General features: G+C 41.3%; 1 protein-coding gene across 1 annotated transcript in view; it reads left to right on the top strand.

Annotated features, from left to right (window-relative positions):
* The window catches only part of mmp11a (matrix metallopeptidase 11a), a 41,895-nt gene extending 23,289 nt beyond the window's left edge, over nucleotides 1-18,606 (top strand). The window contains exons 3-8 of the mRNA XM_041788275.1: nucleotides 5,827-5,970; nucleotides 6,659-6,792; nucleotides 9,047-9,285; nucleotides 14,643-14,847; nucleotides 17,301-17,561; nucleotides 18,399-18,606. Coding sequence (XP_041644209.1) covers nucleotides 5,827-5,970; nucleotides 6,659-6,792; nucleotides 9,047-9,285; nucleotides 14,643-14,847; nucleotides 17,301-17,561; nucleotides 18,399-18,517 — 1,102 coding nt within the window. The 3' untranslated portion in view covers nucleotides 18,518-18,606. The remainder of the gene's footprint in view (nucleotides 1-5,826; nucleotides 5,971-6,658; nucleotides 6,793-9,046; nucleotides 9,286-14,642; nucleotides 14,848-17,300; nucleotides 17,562-18,398) is intronic.
* Nucleotides 18,607-23,815: the final 5,209 nt, after the last annotated feature.

Raw genomic sequence — 23,815 nt, forward strand, 5'->3', positions numbered from 1 at the left:
CTCTTTTTTGCCCAAACACACTAAATGTACCTGAGAACATTTTTACTCAAATTGAATACAAATTTTACTGTGAAAATCTGACATTTGGTCCCAGTCTATTTGCAGTAAATTCACTCTGCTTGCAGCATTGAGTTTTCAGAGTTAGTTTTACTCTAAAAAGTGTTTTTTTTTAACTCTAAATCAGGGGTGTCAGACTCAGTCACAGCAGGGGCCGGATCCTGGATTCAGGTCTAGCCTGAGGACCTAACAGGGTCAACATTTAGCCATTGAGTGTCTACCTAAATGATTTTGAGGTTAAAAGGTCAACATGATAAGTTAAAAACTCAGATAAAAATGACAGGAGAGTTAGATCACAGAATAAACAGGACTGTAAACAGGAGAAATACTTAAACTAGCTCCAACCCTGACACTGTTAATAAATACACTCAAAAAAGTCTATTTGACTGTTTTTGAGTGAAATATATTTCTAACCCTGGAAAAATTACCCCCCAGATTTTCCTGTGTGTTTGCATCTTTTTTCCCCTCTTAGACCCACGTTTTTCTTTTATTATATCTATTAGAATTGTATTGAAATGATCATTCCCTTTAATACAACAGTTCATATCCAATTTGCAAAAATAAGTCAAAATCATCACAAATATTTTTTCAAAAATGTCCAGCCCTAGTTTACTCTAATATTGTGTTGGTTGTAGTATAGAGTGAATTATTGCTTGTTTTTGTTGGAAAATACATGAGATCAGAAACTTAAGATATAATCACATATTAAATCGCAATATTGGGCAAAAAAAATCACAATTAGATTATTTTCCTGAATTTTTCAGCCCTAGTTTAAACCAATGTTTGCAAATTTCTTGCCCATTTTTGTCAGTTTGGTCCCCTTTCACCCATTTCTGCCACATTCAGTCCATTTTAACATTATTTTCCCTTTTTTCCAATTTCTGTCACTATTTTTTACCAGTTTTGCTAATTTTCCCATTTCTGCACCTTGTCGCCCATATTTGTCTGTTTTTTTAGCATGTTTTTGCCATTTTTCTGTACTTTTTGTAATGCTTTTGCCACTTTATGCCCATTTTTCCCACTTTCTGCCCACATTTGTAACTTGTTTTTTCCACTTTTCAGCCCTTTGCCCATTCTTGCCTCTTCTTACTCCTTTTGCCACTTTCACTGATTTTGTTCATTTTTTCTACCATTTTCATCTCTGTAGACATCAGGATTACTCCACATATTCGTGACACCAGAAGGACGTCATTACGTCCTTAGTTAACCTTCCTGTTGTCTTCGGGTCAGTTTGAGCTGGGAGGTCAACAGGTGTGACTTTTTGCTGCCATGAAAAAAATGGAAATTGTTTTAAAACAATATTCGGACTAAACTTTGACACCAATCCCTGATATTCCATCAAATGATGTGTCTCAGATCATAACCGTTGTTAAAATAATTCTAAATTTCTGCTTTTTTGACTCAAAAATGAGGTATCTGTTTATGTAAATGAGGTCTATCATCCCATAAATAACAAAAACAATGCAAATATATACGTCAGTGTGTTGAAAACAAGTTAAGAAAAAGATGAAACAAAAAAGAACTGGCAACCATTTCATACTTCACGCTTTATAAGCAGTCAAACAAGACCGGGTCAGTTTGACCCGTTAGGACAAAAGGTGCATAGTAGATGGGCAGACGGTACGAGGGTTAAACCAGCCGCTCTGGTCGCCCGGTGCCGTCTGTCAGAGACGGGGCTCGGTACCGTTATGAAGACCTCCTCACTGATCCTGAGCTGAGATCTCTGGAAGCTCTCATGTGTCAGGACCTGTCTGCGAAACTGCTAACCTGTGACCATCGGTATGTACGGGTTAAAGTTTGGCACACAGAAACCAAACCTGGCTGCTGAAGAGAAAATGTTCCAACATGTTTATCTGCCTACAACTGCAAACAAGATTGAGCAGGTTAATAATGAGATTAAAACGTGTGGTTGGGCTGATTGGATCTGATCTCTGAGCAGAGAAAGCTGCCAGCTTCTGCTGCTTTGATTTAACTAAATAAACCAAGCTTTTAGATAAAGAGGGAGCACGGATACGCTGAACAAAAAACATCCTTCTGCTCTCAAAGAACCAGGAGGAAGCTGAGGTGATGATCCTGCTGTAGAGACAGATTTAAAGACCTGCTGAGTCAGTTTATGACACTAAAGAGACAAAAAGAGCTTCAATCCAAAGATTTATACTGACTTCATCTTTCTTTAATGACAGGAAGGTCAGAGGACACAGGAAGAGGGAGGATTTATGGGAAACGTGGTTTTAACTTCAAGAAACACCAGCAATAAAAATAAAACAGGCATTAATCTGAGCTGCTCCAGTTTTAGTCACATGATTCATCTAAACAGGAGAGGAAGAGGAAGACAGGTTACAAAATTGACTATATCTCAACATTTCCTGTGGTTTCAGGGGATTTTGTGCAACTTTTTTACATTTTTGTCCTAACACTCTAGAAATGTGTGAATCTGGTTGCTGTGAACATGAAACCACTGAGATCTACATGAGACTGAATTCTGGATTTAGACTGTTAGAAAGTTTTTCTCCTCTTTCCTGGCTGGGTTTCATGTGGGCGGGGCCAATGTCTGGGCTCATGATGTCATCAGCCCACAGTAGGGAATGGCCCCGCCCCTCTAACGCTCCAATCTAAAATCACAGAGCAGTTCATCTCAGTCCAGTCTGTCGTTAGCTGATGCCTCTGCCTTCATTGAGTGGGCGTGGCTTCAGCTCATTCGACAGACACGCCCACACCATCCTGGAGCGGATTTTACTGTTACTGTGTAAACTTAGAGATGTTTTATTTGGCTGAAATTTGACCTGGAGGTTCATAACACAGTGAGCTGTCATACAACAAACCTAAATACAGATTTATTTCCACTTTACAGGATCTTTAAGGTTTACCACCTGTTGTCTAAATGAGGAAAAACCCAATCCATCAAATCTGGATTCTGTGTTCTATATTCCAAACCAAAACTTCCCGACTGGTGTTAAATATTAGTTTGGTGTTTGAAATGTATTGTCAGATGTTTGAGTCTTTTTATTTTGTCAGAAAAAAATGTTATCTCAAAAATGTAGCTGCAAATTCTGGACTTTGTTTCACATTTAAGAATCATCAAACTACAAATGCAGAGAAGGAGTATCTATCTGAGTATTTACAGCCGTATTTGGACGGTTTCTGATCATCACAAAGTTTGTCAAATTACCGCTCTAGTTTTATTTATGACCTGCTCAGTGGCCTTTACTCCAACCCTCTGATAACCAGTCCTGTTCCTTTAAGATGCAGAAAGGTAGAGTTAATTACTCATGAAAACCTCCCATTTTTTAGGAATAAATCCTGTTAAAAAATCCTGCTGCTGGGAAAACAATGAAAGAAACTAGAGGATGAGTAACAGCGATGGATTAGAGCAGATTAAAGTTTCTGAATATGACTCATGTGACCCAGATTTCTGAGCTCTGAACAGGTAATTACACCTGGGTTTATTCTCACCTGTGTTTTCTCCTGCATTAAACAAATCTGACCATCTTACACCGGTCTTTTCTGTAACAACATCATCATTTCCAAAGAGAGCGACTGCTCTGGGTAGTTTCTACTGGAGCTGTTGGCGTCGTTGGCTTTATTACGGCAGAGGACTGGGGCAGGGGTCCAAACTTTTCCCACACAAGGCCACATACAGAAATATATCAGGGTAGTGGGGCCACTTTCATATTCATTTTTAAAGTTAGTGTAAGTTCATTCATGTTTAGTAACTGAGTACGCCTGAATGGCTTGTTAGCCCTCAGGCATCACCAGGGACATTTTTGTCCATTTGGGCTAATTTTTCCTCTTTATCCTCTCACCATTCTCTCTGTGAGTGCGTGTGGTCTAATTTTTGAATTCAAATGTCAGTCGCTCTCATAGGTCAGGGGAACGCTGTGAAACACATTTACTACAATTTAAAGCCATTAAGGACAAAAACGTCCTCTTCCAAAAACAGCAATTAAAATAGTATACATTCATATTTTTTTTCTCCTTTTTTTGGGTCAAATTTTTTGATCAACTTCAGTTCTGATCAAAACAATCAATTACTGAATAATTTTCAGGATTTTAACCCTTTAAATGCCAGTTTGACTACAGGATGGTCATATTTTTTCTAAAAAAAAAACACACACAGAACAGTAATTATTTACCAGATAACTAATGTTGGGGGGGGGGTGTTTTTTTAAATCAGTCCTGGGTATGACAAACATTAGCCAATATATTGACTTTGATGCATTATCAGTTTTTTTGTAGCATCCAATTTAAAATTTACTACCCTTTCGAGTCATCAAGGACAAAAAAGTCATTGACTCCCATTCAAACCACTTTTTTTTTTTTTTACCTCATAGCCATTGCATGGTATAATCATGCATTCTGTAAAATTATAGTTTCATTTTTGAGAAAAATAGTCAAATTTGTCCTTCTTACTGTTCATCACTAAAATCAGCCATTTCCCCATTATAGGCCTATGCATGAAAAGCCTGCCATTTCATTAGTTTTGTGCTTGTTTTATTGAGCTTAAGAGACTATTTCAAGATAGTGTGTGTGTGTGTGTGTGTGTGTGTGTGTGTGTTTCTTAAACATTTTGTTGAAGGAAGATATCACATTTTTCACTTTTTTTTCATAAAAACAACATTGACTTTAAGTAATCAAACTGGCATTTAAAGGGTTAAAATCCTCAAAACGATTGAATGTTTGGTAGTTTTGAGCACAGCTGAAGTTGTTTAAGAGATTTATGCAAAAAAAAAAAGCAGAGAAAAATATTAATCTGTTAGGTTTTTATAGCAGTTTTTTGGAAGTGGACATTTTTGTCCTTAATGGCTTTAAAGGGTAGTAAATTAAAGAGATGCCTGAGGGTTAATGGCTGACAGGGCAAATAGACGGTAATTTTCAGGATTTTGTGGAGCCAATCAGATTTCAAAGGGCCCCGTGTGGCTGTGGCTACCACTGGATCGGCCCGTGAAATGCTACTGGTGCTGCTATTTGCTGTGATAATCCATCAGGACGTTATTAAATAAAATATCTTCTTGTCAAAATGTTTGTTTACAACATAATCATGGTAGCACAGCCTTGTGCTGACACTAAAAAGTACAGTAAAGTTAAGCACAAGCTTCGTGTTTTCATGCGGGCCAGATTTCATTTCATTTCTAGAATTTTCTGCAGGCAAATCAAAAATGGGCCGTGAGCCACATTTGGCCCCCAGGCCATAGTTTGGACACGCCTGCTCTAAGGGGTCTCAAGGTACCGTATGATGTAGTAGCCGTATGCAGATGCTGAAGGGTAAACGCCATAACATGAGCTCTGTGGTCAGCTGTTCTCGTGTCGCTCCAGGATTGGTCACTGTCAGTGGAGCCACTGGAGTGGAGCTGAAGCTTTGGTTCGTTGCTTTAATAAAGAAATGTTGTCCTCTAAAGGTGCATCTCTGCACCGACTAATCCACACCTGTAGCTACCGCCTCTTTCTCCTACAGTGATTCTGATTGGTCCGGTCATTCTCTGACCTTCCTGATGGCAGACATGGAATCAGGACAACCCACTGAAGTCACATTTAGGTGAAATAAGTGAAATATTCAGATAAGAAAAGAAGGTAAAGCTCCCTTTTTATTTTAGTTTTCACACTGGTTGGTTTAGTCTACAGGAAAAAGGAGCAGATGATGGTTTATTGTTTTGTTAGCAAGCCTGAAGGTGTCAGAAACACCAAACCTCCCAGATTAGAGGAGGTATGAGAGTCTGTCGGTCCCTCTGCCCACCCCTCATGTGCGGGTTTGACTCCTTCGTTCTCCCACAGGATCGTCCGGTTCCCCTGGCAGATGGGCGAGGAAAAGGTTCGCCGTGTCTTCCGGGAAGCACTGAAGATCTGGAGTGATGTGACCCCGCTCACCTTTACAGAAGTGCACAGTGGGAAAGCTGACATCCGCATCGACTTCACCAGGTGAGAGAACTCACTAGTACTGATATTTTTATTTAAACGTAGAAAATGAGATAAAGGAGGTCAAACTTTGTAAAATTTCAACCACACAGTTTAGAGCATTTGTGAAATAAATCACAGATCATCAGCGTAGAGTGATACCGGTGTTCAAACCCTGCTCTGGAGATGACAGCAGAGACTAAGGAAGGGCAAGAGGGACAAAAATTTTTACCCAGTGTCTTTTACTGTAACAGTGCTACACAGAAATATATTAACATCCTTATATATGTCAGAAGAAGACAGGGATTAAATGACAGTTTAGGAAACAGGATGAAAAATACTCCTGGATTATGATGAGGATATCTGGAGTCTGTCACAGACCTGCTGAGACCGCTTCAACCCTCAGGCATCACTTTAATTTATACCCTTTAAAGCCATTCAGGACAAAAACGTCCCCATCGACGCCCGAGGGTTAACCCATGCTGAAGGAACCAAATGTAGGCCACAATATTACCATCACATACTGAAGGGATTTCACCCCAGTAAAGGTTGTCAAACAGGAAGTAGATCAGTGTTATTTTATAGATCAGAGTGCCATAACCACCAGGCAGTTCTACATTTTCTCTAAAGCTCGTGTTATAAAGCTTTTCTTTGGTTAAGCCTCCGTAGTTGCTCCCATGTTCATCAGACTGTTTGATTTACTCACCTGCAGGTACTGGCATGGAGACAACCTCCCCTTTGACGGCCCGGGTGGGATCCTCGCTCACGCCTTCTTCCCCAAAACACACCGACAAGGGGACATCCACTTCGACTACGACGAGTCCTGGACACTCGGGAACCACATGGGTGAGAGATTATCTGAGGGAAACGCTGCAGAAGACTGGCAATAATTCTGTACTGAGATGTTGCCAAATTACGGTAAAAATCTGGTGCATAAGATGCAATTTAATGACCTACTTTAATCTAGACCAGTGTTACTCAACCCTGCTCAACCAAAGAGCCAAATCGTTGAAAAATACCGTTGCAAGAACCACAATCTAAGTGGAGAAAAGTGGGTGAAAGTGGAAATAAAATTAAGTTAAAGCTGGCAAAATAGGTGAAAAAGCATCAAAAATGTGGCAAAAAAACAAGTCAAGAGACTAAAATTGGCAAAAAGCAGCAAAAAGGTGGGGAATAATGAGGGAAAAGTGACATTTAATGGCAAGAGGCACCTTAAATGGGCAAAAAGTCACATAAAAGGGAAAAGATGGACAAAAAATTGCAAATAAGGGCAATGAAAATATACAGGAAAAAAATAAAGGTTGACAATTAAATTTTACAATTAAAGCCTACTGTATAAGTGTGGGAATCAAATTGCAATGGATAATTCTGAGGTCAAAGTTTCCTTTATTAATGGTTTTCCGGGGAATAATATTTCAAATTTAGACATAAAAGAGCCACAAATCCTCACAAAAGAGCCACATGTGGCTCTAGAGCCACACGTTGAGTATCACTGATCTAGACTCTGTCCTACATGCCAGTGCAACCAGTGTACCAGTATAAAGAGCTGACACATACACTGTCAAGCCACAGAGGTTGCTTCACAGCTCAAAACATGCGGAGGTGCACTGGCATGCAGACCAGACCCAGGGTGATGGGCACCCCTTTAGAAAATCCTTCCTCCATTATCAGGTTATCACTGTGAATGTAGAGGAAGCAGAGCTGTCACATTAAGTAAATAAAGCTTAGGGAGTGATGGCTTGATTAAGAAGATTCAAGACAAAAATCGACCAGAGAGGTGGGCAGAGCAGCTTGCAGGGTGTGTGTCAGTACTTCTTATGTGTCTTAGTGATTATAGTATAAAGACACCTGTGTCTGGAAGGTCCAGTCACTGGATCATCAGTGTTCCTGGCTACCATTACACCATGGAGACAAAAGAACACTTGGAGAAAAGGTTATAAAATGTCTAAGCCAGGGGATGGAAACAAAAATCCCCACGTCTCTGAACATCCCCCAGAGTTCAGTTAAATCCATCATGAAGAAATGAAGGAATATGTCACGTGTAAATCTGCCTAGATCAGACCGTCCTCACAAACTGAGTGGGCGTGCAAGAAGGAGACTAGTGAGAGAGGACACCAAGACACCTATGACTACTCTGAAGGAGCTCCAAGCTTCAGCAGCTGAGATGGAGAGACTCTGCAGATAACAACTGTTGGTCGGGTTCTTCACCAGTCAGAGCTTTAGAGAAAGACACTGTTGACGAAAACTCAGATTCAGTCTGGACTAGAGTTCACCAGAAGGACTGTGGGAGACTCCATGGTCAAGAGGGAGAGAGTTCTTTGGTCTGATGAGACCAGAATGGAGCTTTGAGACCATCAGACAAGACACCAAACACTGACATCACCACAAACACACCATCCCCACTGTGGAGCACGCTGGTGGCAGCATCATGCTGTGGGAATGCTTCTCAGCAGCATCATGCTGTGGGAATGCTTCTCAGCAGCATCATGCTGTGGGAATGCTTCTCAGCAGCATCATGCTGTGGGGATGCTTCTCAGCAGCATCATGCTGTGGGGATGCTTCTCAGCAGCATCATGCTGTGGGAATGCTTCTCAGCAGCATCATGCTGTGGGAATGCTTCTCAGCAGCATCATGCTGTGGGGATGCTTCTCAGCAGCCAGCCCTGGAGGGCCTATAAAGGTAGAGGGTAGGAAAATCCTGGAGGACAATCTGATCCAGTCTGACGGAGAACTACGGCTTGGGAGCGGATTTATCAGTGAGACAATGAGGCGGGTGAATGTTTTTATAGGCTCTTGAGGATCAACAGCTGAACCTCAGAAAATGTTTTCATGTTTAGTTGGCCGAGTTAAACCTGGGCTAAGGTCTAAGAAAACAAACCCAGCACCCAGTCTGTACCATCAGATGTCACCTTGAGCCCAGGTAAACAGACTAGGATCAGAAATGAGTCAGCTGAAGGGGGTAAAACGGCGAGGTATTTATTGATGACTCAGTGTATCATCTCAGGTAACAAAATCCCCTCCGTCTGTGATTCCAGCAGCTCATAACAAACTATTTTCAGCCGCTCTGTGAACCAGGTGTTTCACCTCTCCTCCCCCCTCAGGTACGGACCTCCTGCAGGTCGCTGCTCATGAGTTCGGGCACGTCCTCGGCCTGCAGCACTCCAGAGAGCCGGGGGCCATCATGTCCGCATACTACTCCTTCTCCTACCCGCTGAGGCTGAGCGAGGACGACAAACAAGGCATCCAGTACCTGTACGGAGCTCACCCTAAGGTGCTGCCCTCACCCCCTCCCCCGCCTCCTCCCCCGTCCAACCCAGAGACCAACGAGATCATCACGAATGTGAGTGAGCCAATTATCTCTGAAGACGCAAACACAGAGGGTTTACCAGAATTTACAGCTTTTAGAGAGAGATGACACATAAGCTAAAAATAACCGCTTATTTCAGAAACGATTAACAGCCGAGGAATTTAAAAAAACATAAAACTTTGACAAACATGGCTGCAAACTTCAGAAAATACAACAGAGGACATCTGCACGCTGGTTTAAGGATCAGAGGACAGAATTCAGCACAAACATTCATGATCCACATCGAATACCAGTGATCATGATTTTTCCTGCAGCGCCACCATGAGGCCATCCTCTTCAATGTTTTTAACAACTCTTTGAATCAAATGCAGGATGAGTCAGCAGGGACATGATTGGCTCACAGAGAGGATGCGTGAGGCAATAAGACTCTTCATGGAGACACATGATCGCCACACAGTCCTTCCAGTTTATCAGTGAAAAACCAGCCCCTAAACCAGTGGTCATCAACTGGCGGCCCGGGGGCCACATCAGGCCCCCAGAACATGGTCAAATACAAAACATGTGCAGAGGAAAAATTCTATTCTATTTATGTTTTATTTATACTTAATAAACTCCATACAGCTATTAATTCATCTATTAGTCGATTCTTGATAAAAATGGGAATGAACAATAAAAATATAAAAAAGGAATAAAGATGAAAATATAAAATTGGGAATAAATTTAAAAAAATTAAATAGGAATAAAGATTAACAAATATAAAAATGGAGGGGAAAATAACAAAAATATAAAATTGGAAATAAAGAAATGCTATAATAAAATGGGAATCAAGAATGAAAACATTAAAATATGAACAAAGAAAATTGTAAAAATTTGAGTAAAAAACTAAAAACATTAAAATAGGAAAAGGCTAAAAATAAGGCACAAAAATATGGCACGATAAAGATGAAAAAGGGAATAAAAAAATGAACATGGATTTAAAGAATAAAAACATTAAAAGGGGAGTAAACAATATAAATATAAAAATGGAAAAAATATTAGAAATGTAAAAATGGGAATACAAATATTCAAATAGGAATAAATAAAAACATTAAAATTGGAATAAAGAATACACAAATAATTATGGGAATAAATATGAAAATTTGAATTTTTTAGGTGATTTTTGATTTAAAGAAACTGCTGTTTCTCTTAGCATCAAACCAAGTGATGGACAACATGACAGCCACAGAAAACATTTAGGTAAAATATCTCAGTCGCCCCCTTGTGGCTGACTGCAATATAGGTACTGATCTCACTGATGGGGACAAAAAATGTGTACATTTGAAAATAAAAAGATATATACAAAAATATGTAAATTAGACTTCTGTGAAAATTTCTTCAGTTTATTTGAAAGTTCGGCCCCCAAATTGCCTGTTTAGGAAAAAGCTGGCCCTTGTACAAATGCAGTTGATGACCCCTGACCTAAACCTTTTAAATCATAGGTGCTTGAAATATTTCAGACTTTTTGTTCTAATGTTGATGATTACAGCTTACAGCTCACAAAGATCCTCTAGCTCTGAATATTATAATACAGTCCAAATAGCAAAGGTCTCACTCTGGTTCACACAACCACAATCATGAGGAAGACCGCTGACCGGACTGATGTCCAGAAGATGATCACAGACTCCCTCACAAGGAGGGTCAGCCACAGAGGATCTAGACCAGGGGTTCTCAAACTTTTCAGCCCGTGACCCCCAAAATAAAGGTGTCAGAGACCAGGGACCCCCACTGGACCTGAAGGTGGTTGAACACAGTCATGAACATTGTAGAATAGTCAGGTGGAGACAAGGCCGTACATTAGGGGGGATAAAGGGGAACGCTTTGTGGGGCCCAGCAAAATCCTGGCCCATTGTAAAGTTAAGCTGTGGTATTTTATATATTACCTGAATAATAACCACTCTTATCAAAGAAACAATTTTAATTTATTTGTGCAGTAAGTCGCCCTCTTAAATAATGTTAATCCTTTCGTTAAAAACGGAATTAAAATATGTTAAAAAAAAAAAAAAAGACTGAAATGGCAAAAAATATTGGGTAAGGTGGTGAAATTGGATTTTAAGAGTAGCAGAAATGTGTAGGAAATGCCAAAAAGTAGATAAAAGTAACAAAATAGCCAAAAAAAAAAGGCAAAAATGGGTTGAAGTGGCAAAAATAGGCTTATTAAGTAGTAAAAGGGGATTCTGGAAATTTCAAAATCACTAGTTTTAATGGTCAAAATATGACATAAAATTCAAAATGATGAGTTTTAAAAGTCAAAACTTCAGAGAAAATTCAAAATTAGGAGTTTTAATGGTCAAAATTTGACATAAAATAGAATTCAAAATTTTGAGCTTAAAAGGTTAAAATATGGGATAAAATTAAAAACGGTTGGTTTTAGATCTAAAATTTTCAGACAAAATAAAAAAATAGAATTTTAGAGGTCAGAATATGGAACAAAATCAAAAATCATGAGTTTAAAAGAGTTAAATATGGGATAAAGTTAAAAATATCAAGATTTAAATATAAAATTTTCAGATAAAATTGAAAATAGAGTTTTAAGGGTCAGAATATGAGAAAAAAAAATTTAAAATTGTGAGTTTTAAAGGTTAAATTATGAGCTAAAATTTTTTTAAAAAATCATGAGTTTTAAGAGTAAAATATGAGATCAAGATTAAAAATTGTTGGTTTTAAAGGTAAAAAATTATGCGATAAAATTTAAAATCTTGAGTTTTATCTCACTGAGTGCCAGCCCTTTTATAAAATGGAAAGTGGCTTGTGCCAGCATTTTTGGCCATTTTGAGTCATCTTTCAAGACCCACAGAATATTTTGTACTATGACTCTGAAAACAGCAGATAGCTCAAATAAAAGAAGAATCTCTCTATTTCATCATGGAAAAAAACGTTTGTTTGTAGTTTGTTCCATTCTTGATTTATCTGAAGTTGAATAGAGGCTAGTTTCACCAAAAAGACCACTTTTTTTCTAGAAAGCTGAGAAAAATGCATTTTGTGAAAGAGAGTCTGTCAAGCAGAACAGTGATTTGAATGTTATAATTTTGCCCTCAATAACATAAAAGACATCTGAAAATTGTATTACAATTATTATTATTATTAACCTTTATTTAACCAGATAAAAAACCCACTGAGACCAAGATCTCTTTCACAAGGGTGACCCGGCCAAGAGGTCAGCAGCACACGTCATGAAAAAACATATTGAATGGTGGCGATAAACAATAAGTTAGAATACACATATTTTTGTGATAGCAAGGTGTTATGCGATAAAGTGCAGTATCTTTAACAAAAACAACAATTCAGAAACGCAGGCACTGTTCAGTGGTCTCAGGCTGTTTATCCTTCAGCATGGATGAGATGAGCTCTGAGAGCTTCAGCTCAGTCTAAAGAGCTCCAAGCTGTGGGGGCAGCAAAACTGAACGCTCTCTTCCCCAGTTCAGTTCTGACGTGAGGAACAGAAAGATGGAGAACGTCACAGAACCATTAGGCATAGCGGCTTTTAGTTCTCTGAAGAAAAGTACATATATAAGCTGGAGCTAAGCCAAGAAGAGCCTTATAAATCAGGGTCAGCCAGTGCCTATACCTGCGCACACTTAAAGAGGGCAAGCCTGATTTGACATTCAAGTCACAATGATGTGTGAGGCGGCCATCACCAGTGACAAACCTCAAGGCACTGTGATAAACAGTGTTTAAGGACTGCAGACATTTAAGAGGAGCACCCATGTGACAAATGTTATTTTATTGTAAAATGAATAACAATGCTTCCAGTCACTGTCATTCACACTCTGGAACTGGACGGCCTCCACGGGACCCCCCTGTACGCCCACGTCCTCTCCTGCTTGTCGCTGTATGCATCCAGCTGGCGAGAGGCTGCCTTATTTCTCCGACACACGGGGGAGACCTGGCGGCATTCTTTAGCCTCTTGGCCGGCTGAGGCAGATCAATGAAAGCGCCGATCCCTGGATTCTCTGTCGTTAAGTTCAGTGTCGTTTCAGTGAGTCAGCGATTTCTCAGGCAAAAGTTTAAAGTTTTTTCCAGCGTCTAAGTTGAACTTTTAGCTTAGATGACCTCTGTAACGATCGCTCTGCTCTTTGACCCCAGAGTCTCCACCTCTGACGTTTGATCTACCGTCACTTCCGACTGTAGTGCTCCGACTACATATCCCAGAAGCCCCAAAATTACTCACAGGGAGCGTGAGAGCGCCCCCTTGTGCCAGCCGCAGAAAAAACACTTTGACATATATATACGTCTATGGTACTCAAGCGTTGTTTTTTAAATGACATATATATACGTCAGTGAGTTAATGGTTTAAAAAAAAATCAGTTGAAGTTTTAAATTGTGAGTTTTAAAGATTGAAATATGAAATAAAAAGTCAAAATCAAAACTTCAAGTCAAAATTTTGAGATGCAAAATTAAAAATATGAAATGTTCACACCAATTAATTTATTTTCCCACATTCCTGACATTTTTATCTAATTATTTAGATTTTTCTCATTTTCATGACTTGATAAAAATGTTTTTAAATCCTGAAAGTTTAGTTCACATTTTTGTCCTGGAGGAAATCTGCAGCCCTCACACCTGATGGCCAGTTATAATAAAATATGATTTTGTGGGCCGGGTTTAACTGCCACGGGCCAGGTTTGGCCCCCGGGCCTTGAGTTTGACACCCCTGTCTAAGAGTGACGCCCAAGCCAGCTCTGCAAAATAACCTTGAAGTGGAATAACGTTATTTTTATCAGGTAAAGGAGGGTTAAAATCTTAGATAGCTGCTAACTGAAGAGGAGGAACATGCAGAACATCAGGGACTATTTTCAGAGGAGGATGGATCTTGATTTGGAGGTGTGGTGAGTCTGATTGTCTGTTTCAGTCTGAATGAATGGCAGAAGGTTTACGGTCATGAAAATGAGGGTTCATCGATGCATATTCAAGACTTTTAGAGAACAATGAAGCTCTGGTATAGAGGAGGAAGTGTCCACAAAGATCTGATGTATGATCGATTCTTTCTTCTGAAGGAGAGAAATGTGGAGCAGCAGCAGCCTTATACTTTAGCAGGCTTGGTGGTTCCTGTGGTTAAAGCACACATAAATATCGCTGAACATGCACCACATCATACACGAGTGTGATTTTTAACAACAGCTCATAAATGGAGACAAAGAGAGCGTCCTCTCTCAGTCCCTGCAGAGGCCAGCTTCCTCTCTGAACCATCTTTCTTCAGACATTCCAGCTCCTCATGTGGACTTTAAATCAAAACCCCTCTGTGATTCATTTCAGGACAATAAAAGTGCACTTTAACACCCCGTCCCGCTGCAATAGAAGCCCCTATGTTTCAGACTTTGCTAAAATGAACCAGCGATCTGTCATTTTTCCAGCCCGACGCCTGCCAGACGGACTTTGATGCCGTGTCCATGATCCGGGGGGAGCTGTTCTTCTTTAAGTCGGGCTACGTGTGGAGGATCAGGGACGGGCATCTGGAGAGCGGTTACCCGGCGCTGGCGTCCCGTCACTGGAGGGGGATTCCCGACAACATCGACGCCGCCTTTGAAGACAAGTCAGGAAATATCTGGTTCTTTCAAGGTGAGAGGAGAGGGCCGTGAAGCTGCTGTGATGTGGTTTCTGGATCGTTGTGGATCTCACTTCTAGACAAGTTCATGCAGGTGGGTGGGGGGGGGGGCTGACTAACAGAGCTAGGGAAGGATCGCACCTCAGACTTCCTGTGAATACCTCTGTTAGATGTGGTTTAGCTAGTAGTGTGTCTTCTTACCGGGTCCAGTTTCATGTTCTTATCTCTAAAAAGCTGGGACGGCCATAAAACATGATTAAAACCAGAGCTCTGGTTCGGTAGCCCCTGAAATTACTTAGACTCTGCGATGCACAGCAGAAGTTCAAGAACTTAAAGATCAAGACTCTACGAAGCTTAAATCAAGAAAGGTTGTGACGTTGTGTCACTGGTGGGCTCACAGGGGGTCAGATGTTCCCCCTGCTGTTGGAAAAATACCCAACAGTACATGAAACGTCCTGGGTGCCCTTCCAGAGGGCAAACATAGACTAGGGCCCCCCTCAGGGTGTGTAGGTTCTCATTCATCCAGGTCATGGTTATCCAAACCTTCATCAAGGACCCCTCTCCTCTAAAAGGCTAAAGTCTAGAACTAGAATCTATAAGGAGAGGACGTAAAACATCTTAAGAACCTCAATGAAGTCCTGTTGCTCCCTTGATGAAGATTAGGAAGCCTTCTAGAGAACTACAGTTGGTCCAGTGCCCCCTAGTGGACAAAAATGGTCTAGATCACTCTGGGGCAGGGGTCATCAAGTACATCTGCACAAGGGCCAGATTTAGTCTCAACAGAAACTCTGGGGGCCGGACTTTCAAATACACAAATATTAACTAAATGTTTTCTATAGTTTTAGTCATTAGCAGTGAGATCTATCCCTGTTATCTATAACACAGCAGGCCTGGCAACAGAATAGGCAGACCCCTGAAAATCACAGAGAATGGGCCCTGCCCAGTTGTCATTTAGCTGCAATATTAACCAATTTTTGACACTTTTAACCCTTTTTGATACTTTTTGCCTCCTTTTGCCTCTTTAACACAGTTTTTTGAAAGATTTGCCACTATTTAACCCCTTTTCATTACTTTATAAGTACATTTTTTGCAACTTTTAACCCAATTGTCCGACTTTTAACCCATTGTTGATACTTTTTATCCCCTTTTTTCCTCTTTTAAACAATTTTTGAAATTGTTTAGCTCCTTCTAAGGAACCTTTCTAATGGTTAAAAAGTGGTCTTGTTTCCTCATGGGCACCTCCATGGTGGACTAAAGGTGGTCCAACGCCCTCTACTGGACAAAAATGGTCTAGTACCCCCTTGGGTGCCTTGTTAGTGGACCTGAAGGGTTCAGGTGCCCTCTCAGAAGAAAAGTGCTCCAGTTTCCTCTAGGGTGCCTTTCCAATAAGATAAAGTGCTTTCTTGTGGACAGAAATGGTCTAAATCACTCTAGGGTCTCTTTCAAGGAAACAAAGGTGGTTCCTTTGCCTCTAGGGTACCCTGTAGTGGACCTGAAGTGGTCTAGTGCCCTCTGTCAGGACCAAAACTGACCCAGTTCCCAAATGCTGTTCAAAGGAAAATGAGTGGTCCAGTATCCTCCAGGGTGCCTTGCTAGTGGACCTGAAGTATTCAAGTGCCCTCTTTTGGGACAAAAAGTGGTCAGGTGCCATCTAAGGTGCCTTCTAGGGGACAAAAATGGTCTGGTATCTTTAAAGGTGCCTTTCAATGACTTATTCAGGGACAATAGCTGATCCAGTGCCCTCTTGTGTGCCTTTATTGTGGGCCTGAAGTGGTCAAGTACCTTTTCAGGACAGAAATCGGTTGAGGACGCTCTAGGGCCAAAAACTGGTCCAGTTTCCTCTAGGGTGCCTTTCAGTTGACAGAAGTGGTCTAGTGCCCTCTAGAGTTCTTTTCTGGTAGACCTGAAGTGGTCAAGTGCCCTCTTGGGACAAAAAAAACTGGTCCAGTTCCCTCTAGGGGCCTGCTAAAGTGCCCGTCCTGGCCCTGTCCAGTCCCTATAGTACTGTATTTTCTCTAAGGCTGGTCGTAACTTCTTCAGGAGAGCGGTCATTCTTTAAACTGAGGCTGATGTCCTTAAATTTAACCAGGATGTCTAACTCTTTCAACATAAATATATGATGACCTTTTATGCACTGTAGCCCCGCCCCATCCAGCAGGTGTCCTGGTAGTATTTTGAGAAACATCCTGAAACATCCTGAGTCCTCCACTGCTTTATGTCAAAGGTGAATCAAACAGAATACAGGGATTTAAAAATCATTTTCAGCCTTTATTCCGACATTTTGGCCACGTCTTCTTCCTGCAGAGGTCAAAGTCAAGGCAGGAGGGTTTGATCCTGCAGAGTCTGGAGAGTGTGGAGAGTCTGCAGTGAGAACACGTTAGAGCTTCAGTTATGATTCCAGTTTGAGAAATCAGAGCAGAATCCCATAAGAAGGAGTGACCTATTGTCGAACCGTGTCTCCGCTCAGGTGAGAACTACTGGGTGTTCGATGCAGAGCGTCAGATCAGAGGGCCCGAGTCCATCAGGACTTTAGGTCTGTCCGTCTCAGGGATCCAGGCGGCTCTTCGCTGGGGTCACGACTCCAACTACAACACCTACTTCTTCAAGTCGGGCAGCTACTGGAGGTTCAGCCCCCGAGAGAACCGCGTCGAGTCGGTGTACCCGCGCAGCATGCAGGACTGGAGAGGGATCCCGGACGACGTGGACGCCACCTTCAGGGACATCTACGGTACGGTCCAAATAACCATGGCAAGGACAAAGTCTGGTGGTCTTATGTCCATATTTACATTTTTACTGCTTTTAGCCCATTTTTGACACTTTTATCCAGCGTTTTGTAATTTTTTGCCACTTTTTTCATTTTTTTTATCACTTTTTGCCCATTTATGCTTCCTTTTGCAATTAAATGCCATTAATTTCCTATCTTGCCACTTCTTCATGCTTTTTGCCAATTTTTACCCACCTTTTTTCTGATTTTTGCCCATTTTAGTCACTTTTGGACAATGTTTGTCACCAGTAACTTTTTTTTTTTTGCCACTTTTCTCCCAGTGTCTGCCACTTTAAGCCCATTATTGCCCTTTCTTTTTGTCACTTTTCTCCCCTTTTTGCCACTTCTATCCTGCGTTTTTCTATTTTTTTGCCACTTCTTGCTGGTTTACTGCCTTTTGCAATTAAATGCCACTTTTTGCCAATTTTTCTCACCTTTTTTTCTGATTTTTGCCCATTTTGGTCACTTTTCACTCATTTTTTTTTTTTTTTTGCCACTTTTAACTCATTATTTGGTCAGGGACATGTATGTACGTTCATAATAATGATGACAAGGACAAAGTCTGGTGGTCTTATGTGGGTTTAAAAAGGCTGGTCATCAGTGTACCAGATCCCTAACATTTCCCTGAAATAAAGCTCAGAGATGAAGCTTTCAGCTGCTCTGATATTTTATATCTCACCGGTCAGATATCATCATCAGACAAACATCAGATTTAATGCAAACACGTCCACTGATGTTAACTTTAAACCAGACTGGATTCATAGACTAATAACTGACCGCAGTTCCTGTTCCCTCTTTCAGGATACGCTCACTTCATCCGAGGTCGACAGTACTGGAAGTTCGATCCGGTGGGGATGAACTCGTTGGAGGGTTACCCTCGATACGTGGGCGTGGACTTTTTCGGCTGTAGAAACGTTTAAACTCTGGACTGACAGAATCAGAGGAACTGATTTTAAAATGAAGAGGAGACGTTCATATTTTCATCCAACAGACTCCAGAGGACAAAGACTTTAATCCGTTCATGCTTTACTTGGTTTATTCAGACTCAGATTCACTCCATCTTCTTCTCAGGAAAACTGCAGCGTGTTTCCTCAGACGTGGCTCCTCCTGTGCAGCTACTCTCATATTTATTGGCACATGTTGTCACCGTGAGGCAGGGATCTGGGCCCAGGTTAATGATGTGGACTCCTCGGTCCCCCTTCCTCGTTTTGAGCCTGAACTTCAGATTTTTACTGGTTTGATTCTTGTGTAACCAGCAAAGACTTGTTTTCTATTTGTTCCACTGAGTTCACATGTATGGAGGCGCTAATGCTCGAATGTCTGAAGAGTGACATCAAACAGGAAGCTGCAGGGCAGAGATTTACATTAACAGACTTCTTAGACTTTACTTTAAATCTCACGAGCAATTTAGAAGAAAAGGTGAAGAAACATACCTGCATTAATCCAAAAATATTTAAATATATTTTTCCCCAGGGGGAACAATTTCTACAACATAGTAATGGTTTCTTCTATTAAAGTTTCTCAGATAATTGTCCAGAAAAAGTAATTTGCATGGAATGTCTGCAAAATTTGTTTTGATATTTTAGGAATTTTCTTAGAATTTTAGGGAACTGAATTTAAAATTTGGGTGCGAAATTTGCTCTGAAAGTTTCCTGAATTTTCACACATTTTTAGGAAATTTGTTTGGATGTTTGGGGGGACTTCTATGGACATGTTCCATACTTTTCTTTGGAGCTTTGTTTGAAATTAAGGGGAATCTGATGGGAGCCTTTTGTGTGGAATTTGCTTGAAATTTTCCTAAGTCTTCATAGGATCTTTAGGATATTACTTCAGATGTTTGGGGAAATTTGTATGGATATTTTCCATAATTTTCCTTGGAATTTTGGGGAGATTTATTTGTTAATTTTACGGTATTAGCTTTGAAATTTGGGGGAATTTGCTTGAAATTTTTTAGGATTTTTCTTTATTTAGAAAGAAACTAAAAAAATGCATCCAAAACAAAACCTCAGGTGTCAGGAGGATTTGTCATGTTTTGATGTCGCTCTTCGAACTCAATGGAGTGAAGCAGTCTCAACAGTCTGCAGGCCTCTGTGGCTCCGCAGCACCCTCTAGGCTCACCACCCAAAAGGGACCCAACTGCAGTCAAGATGGCTGACATGGGCATCAGTATACATCCAGTCCATGCCGGAAGTCCCAAGCAGAAGTTTCGTCTTCATGTTGGACTCAGCCGCCAGTGTTTGTCAGTCTTTTGGCACCTAAGCCTAACCCTTGGTGCTGGATCTCAGATATATCACCTTCCCCACTGCCTTACCCTGAACCTAACCACTCAGGTTTTAATGCCTAAGCCTAACCTTAGACGTACGGACTTCCAGTTAAGACTTCCAGATTGGATGTATACCGGCCATCTTGTCTGCATCAAGGTACTCTTGCACAGGCCTCCGTGGCTCCACAGCGCCTTCTAGGCTCACCAGCCTGCAGGCCTCCGTGGCTCCACAGCACCCTCTAGGCTCACCAGCCTGCAGGCCTCCGTGGCTCCACAGCGCCCTCTAGGCTCACCAGCCTGCAGGCCTCCGTGGCTCCACAGCGCCCTCTAGGCTCACCAGCCTGCAGGCCTCCGTGGCTCCACAGCGCCCTCTAGGCTCACCAGCCTGCAGGCCTCTGTGGCTCCACAGCGCCCTCTGTGTGCCGCATCCTTAGCCTGCAGGTGAAGTGTGCTGTTTCCTCAGAAAATGTATCATGAAGTTTTCTTCATTTTTAAAACATGGTGCTCGATCAGGTCAGTCAGTGTGATGCGTTCAGGGACAGCTGCTGCTGCGTGGATTTCAGCATTAACGTCATCACACCAAAAGATGTTTAAACTTCTTGTAACTTTAGAATTCAGCCCATTTCTGCTCCTTAGGCTGTTTTTATGATTTATCAGGAGTTAGCACATTATCATATTGTGTACTACAGGCTCAGCGGCAGTGGTGGAAAATCTTTAAACATGCTTTCATTTTCAGATGAGTTTTTCTTTTTATACTAATTTGGTCTTCTGTTCCACTATATTTTTAGAAATAAACATAAAATATTAATTCAAAATATTCTGCCAGCTGTATCCATGTCAAACTGGTATTTTCTCTCATGGTAAAAACCAGCTAAAACTCCTACAGAAGATGAAATTCCTAAACCAGTTCTCCAGGCCCAGTTTGCAGATAAAAACCCAGACTTTTTAACTTTAATTTGATTTCATGTCCTGGACTTTTGGAGTATCCTGACTCTTTTAAGTGTCAGCTTTTCCACCACTGCAGGAGCATGTGAAAAATCTCACTGACCTGTAAAAACTCAAGTGATGACCTCTCTGTGGGCTGAGGCTCACAGGTTGAGAACCATGGCAGCAGCAGATGAAATGTGAAGGCTCAGTTCAGACGGTCGTGTTTATTTCTCAGTGCAGGACGCTGACCAGTCATTTCTTTACATTTCAGACTCGGGTTTTTAAACGTCTGTGGTCGTTTGGAATCATTCCTAAAGTCAAAGTGTGAATCACTGAACTCTGACAGAATATTTATACACCAGCTACATGGGTAAATGTGTTGTACATACATGTTTTTGGTTCTTTTGTACTCATATGTAACCTGTATGTTGAAATGTCTACTTTCTAATAAAAACGTAACCTTTCTACCAAACCCACCATCTTTGGAAGGATTTCAGTTTGCTCTAAATATTGTCTCTACACATTGTGCATTCTGAAATATCCTCGGACTGATCACTTCATTAGGTACACCGGCTTATTAATGCAAATATTGAATCATCCAATCACACGGCAGCGCCCCCTGCAGACAGGTGTAAATGCTCCAGGTTGTTCCCCTCCTCTAACAGCAGCTCTGTACCTGCAGTCTCTCTCAGCAGTCTGCAGCTCCGTCCACATTCCAGCTTAATGATCAGTCGTGTGTCTGCTCACCGCCATCCCTCCGGGCTCTTTAAACGCCGGTGTAAAGCTTTATGAGGTTTTCAGGAGCCGTGTGATGTTTCATGGACAGCAGTAACTGCAGCTCTAATTGTGCTGTAATATCAGGAGAGGGTAGAGTTTAATGTGTCATCAGGACAGCGAAGGAATGTCAAAGGTCAGCTTTTATTTTGAAGGGTACGGCTTTGGAAAATAAGTAACCTTGTAAAGCAGATGGATACGCCCGTTTCATTGTTTTTCACTGGTGAATCCATCTTGCAAAGCTCCCATCTGAACCATTTGGGCCCAGTTAGAAAGTGGCAGGACGAGGGGCAGTACTTTCAGGCGCAGCAGAGTCGTGACGTATGCAAGCAGCAGCAAGAGCTGGTGCAGTTATGGAGGAAGAGATTAGCGTGGATGCTGCTAAAGCACCAACTATTTACAGTAGTGCAATCAAATCTCTAAGAGTGCCAGATATTTCTGAGCATCCGTGTTTGCAGAAGACCACGCTGAAAAAATAACAAGTGCCATAAACAAAGTCGATTTTACTGTGTTGAATCTGGGAAAATAAATCTCCCATTGTTTGCCCAGTGTCTTTCTGATTGTTGAATCATGACCTCTGACCTTAATTGAGTCAGTGAGGCCTGCAGGTCTTTAGATGTTGTTCTGGGTTCTTCTGGGACCTCCTGGATGAGTCGTCCATGTTCTCTTGGAGTCATGTTGGTAGGCCGGCCACTCCTGGGAAGGTTCACCGCTATTCAGTTTTCTCCATTTGTGGGTAATGGCTCTCAGCATGGTTGGCTTAGAAATGTCTTTTTAACCCTTTCAGACTGATAGATGTCAGTGAGTTTGTTTCTCATCTGTTCTTGAATTTCTTTAGATGGACAGACTTCCTCACCTTCTCTCTACCTCCCCCACTCAGTTATTTCTCCCTTCACACTTTTTTTTTCTGCTGTTTTTATTCCTTTTCCCATTTTTTCTCATTTACACTGTACATAAGTAGATGCATGCTGTTTGTGGGGCTGTTAGGGACCGTGGGGTCAGATACAGCCATGGACGAAAGTATTGGCACCCCTGGAATTTTTCCAGAAAATCATTTCTCCCAGAAATTGTTGCAATTACAAATGTTTTTGGTATACATGTGTTTATTTCCTTTATGTGAATTGGAGCAACACAAAAAATCTGAAGAAAAAAAAGACAAAATTGACATAATTTTACTCAAAACTCAAAAAATGGGCCGGACAAAATTGTTGGCACCCTCAACTTAATATTTGCTTGCACACCCTTGGAAAAAAAATAACTGAAACCAATCACTTTCTCACTGGAATTTTGGACCACTCTTCTTCTGCAAACTGCTCCAGGTCTCTCAGATTTGAAGGGTGCTTCTTCAACAGCAGTTCTGAGATCTCTCCATAGGTGTTCAATGGGATTTAGATCTGGACTCATTGCTGGCCTCTTCAGAACTCTCCAGCTTTGTCTCCAACCATTTCTTGGTGCTTTCTGAGGTATGTTTGGGGTCATTGTTCTGCTGGAACACCCATGACCTCTGACCCAGACCCAGCTTTCTGACACTAGGCCCTACATTGTGGGCCAAAATCTTTTGATAGTCTCCAGATTTCATGATTCCTTGCACACAGTCAAGGCACCCAGTGCCAGAGGCAGCAAAACAACCCCAAAACATCCTTGAAGCTCCACCATGTTTGACTGTAGGTACTGTGTTCTTTTCTTTGTAGGCCTCATTCTGTTTTCTGTAAACAGTAGAATGACGTGCTTTTCCAAAAAGCTCTACCTTAGTCTCATCTGTCCACTAAATGTTCTCCCAGAAGGATTGAGGCTTACTCAAGTACATTTTTGCAAACTCCAGTCTGGCTTTTTTATGTCTCTTTGTCAGCAGTGGGGTTCTCCTGGGTCTCCTGCCATAGCGCTTCATCTCATTCAGATGACCACGTATGGTCCCAGCTGACACTTTTGCACCCTGAGTCTGCAGGACAGCCTGAATCTGTGTGGAAGTTGACTGAGGATGTTTATCCACCATTCCAACTATCCTGCTTTGCATTCTTTTGTCAGTTTTTCTCTTCCGTCCACGTCCAGGGAGATTAGCCACAGCTCCATGGTTATAAACTTCTTGATTATATTACACACAGTGGACAAAGGAATTTCTAGATCTCTGGAGATGGTCTTTAACCTTGAGATTGTTCATATTTTTCCACTATTTTGCTTCTTAAGTCCTCAGACAGTTCTGGGCTCTTCCCTCTCTCCTCCATGCTTGGTGTGACACACACAGACACACAACACA

The sequence above is a fragment of the Cheilinus undulatus genome, linkage group 5, assembly GCF_018320785.1.
Source record: "Cheilinus undulatus linkage group 5, ASM1832078v1, whole genome shotgun sequence".
Lineage (NCBI taxonomy): Eukaryota > Metazoa > Chordata > Actinopteri > Labriformes > Labridae > Cheilinus > Cheilinus undulatus.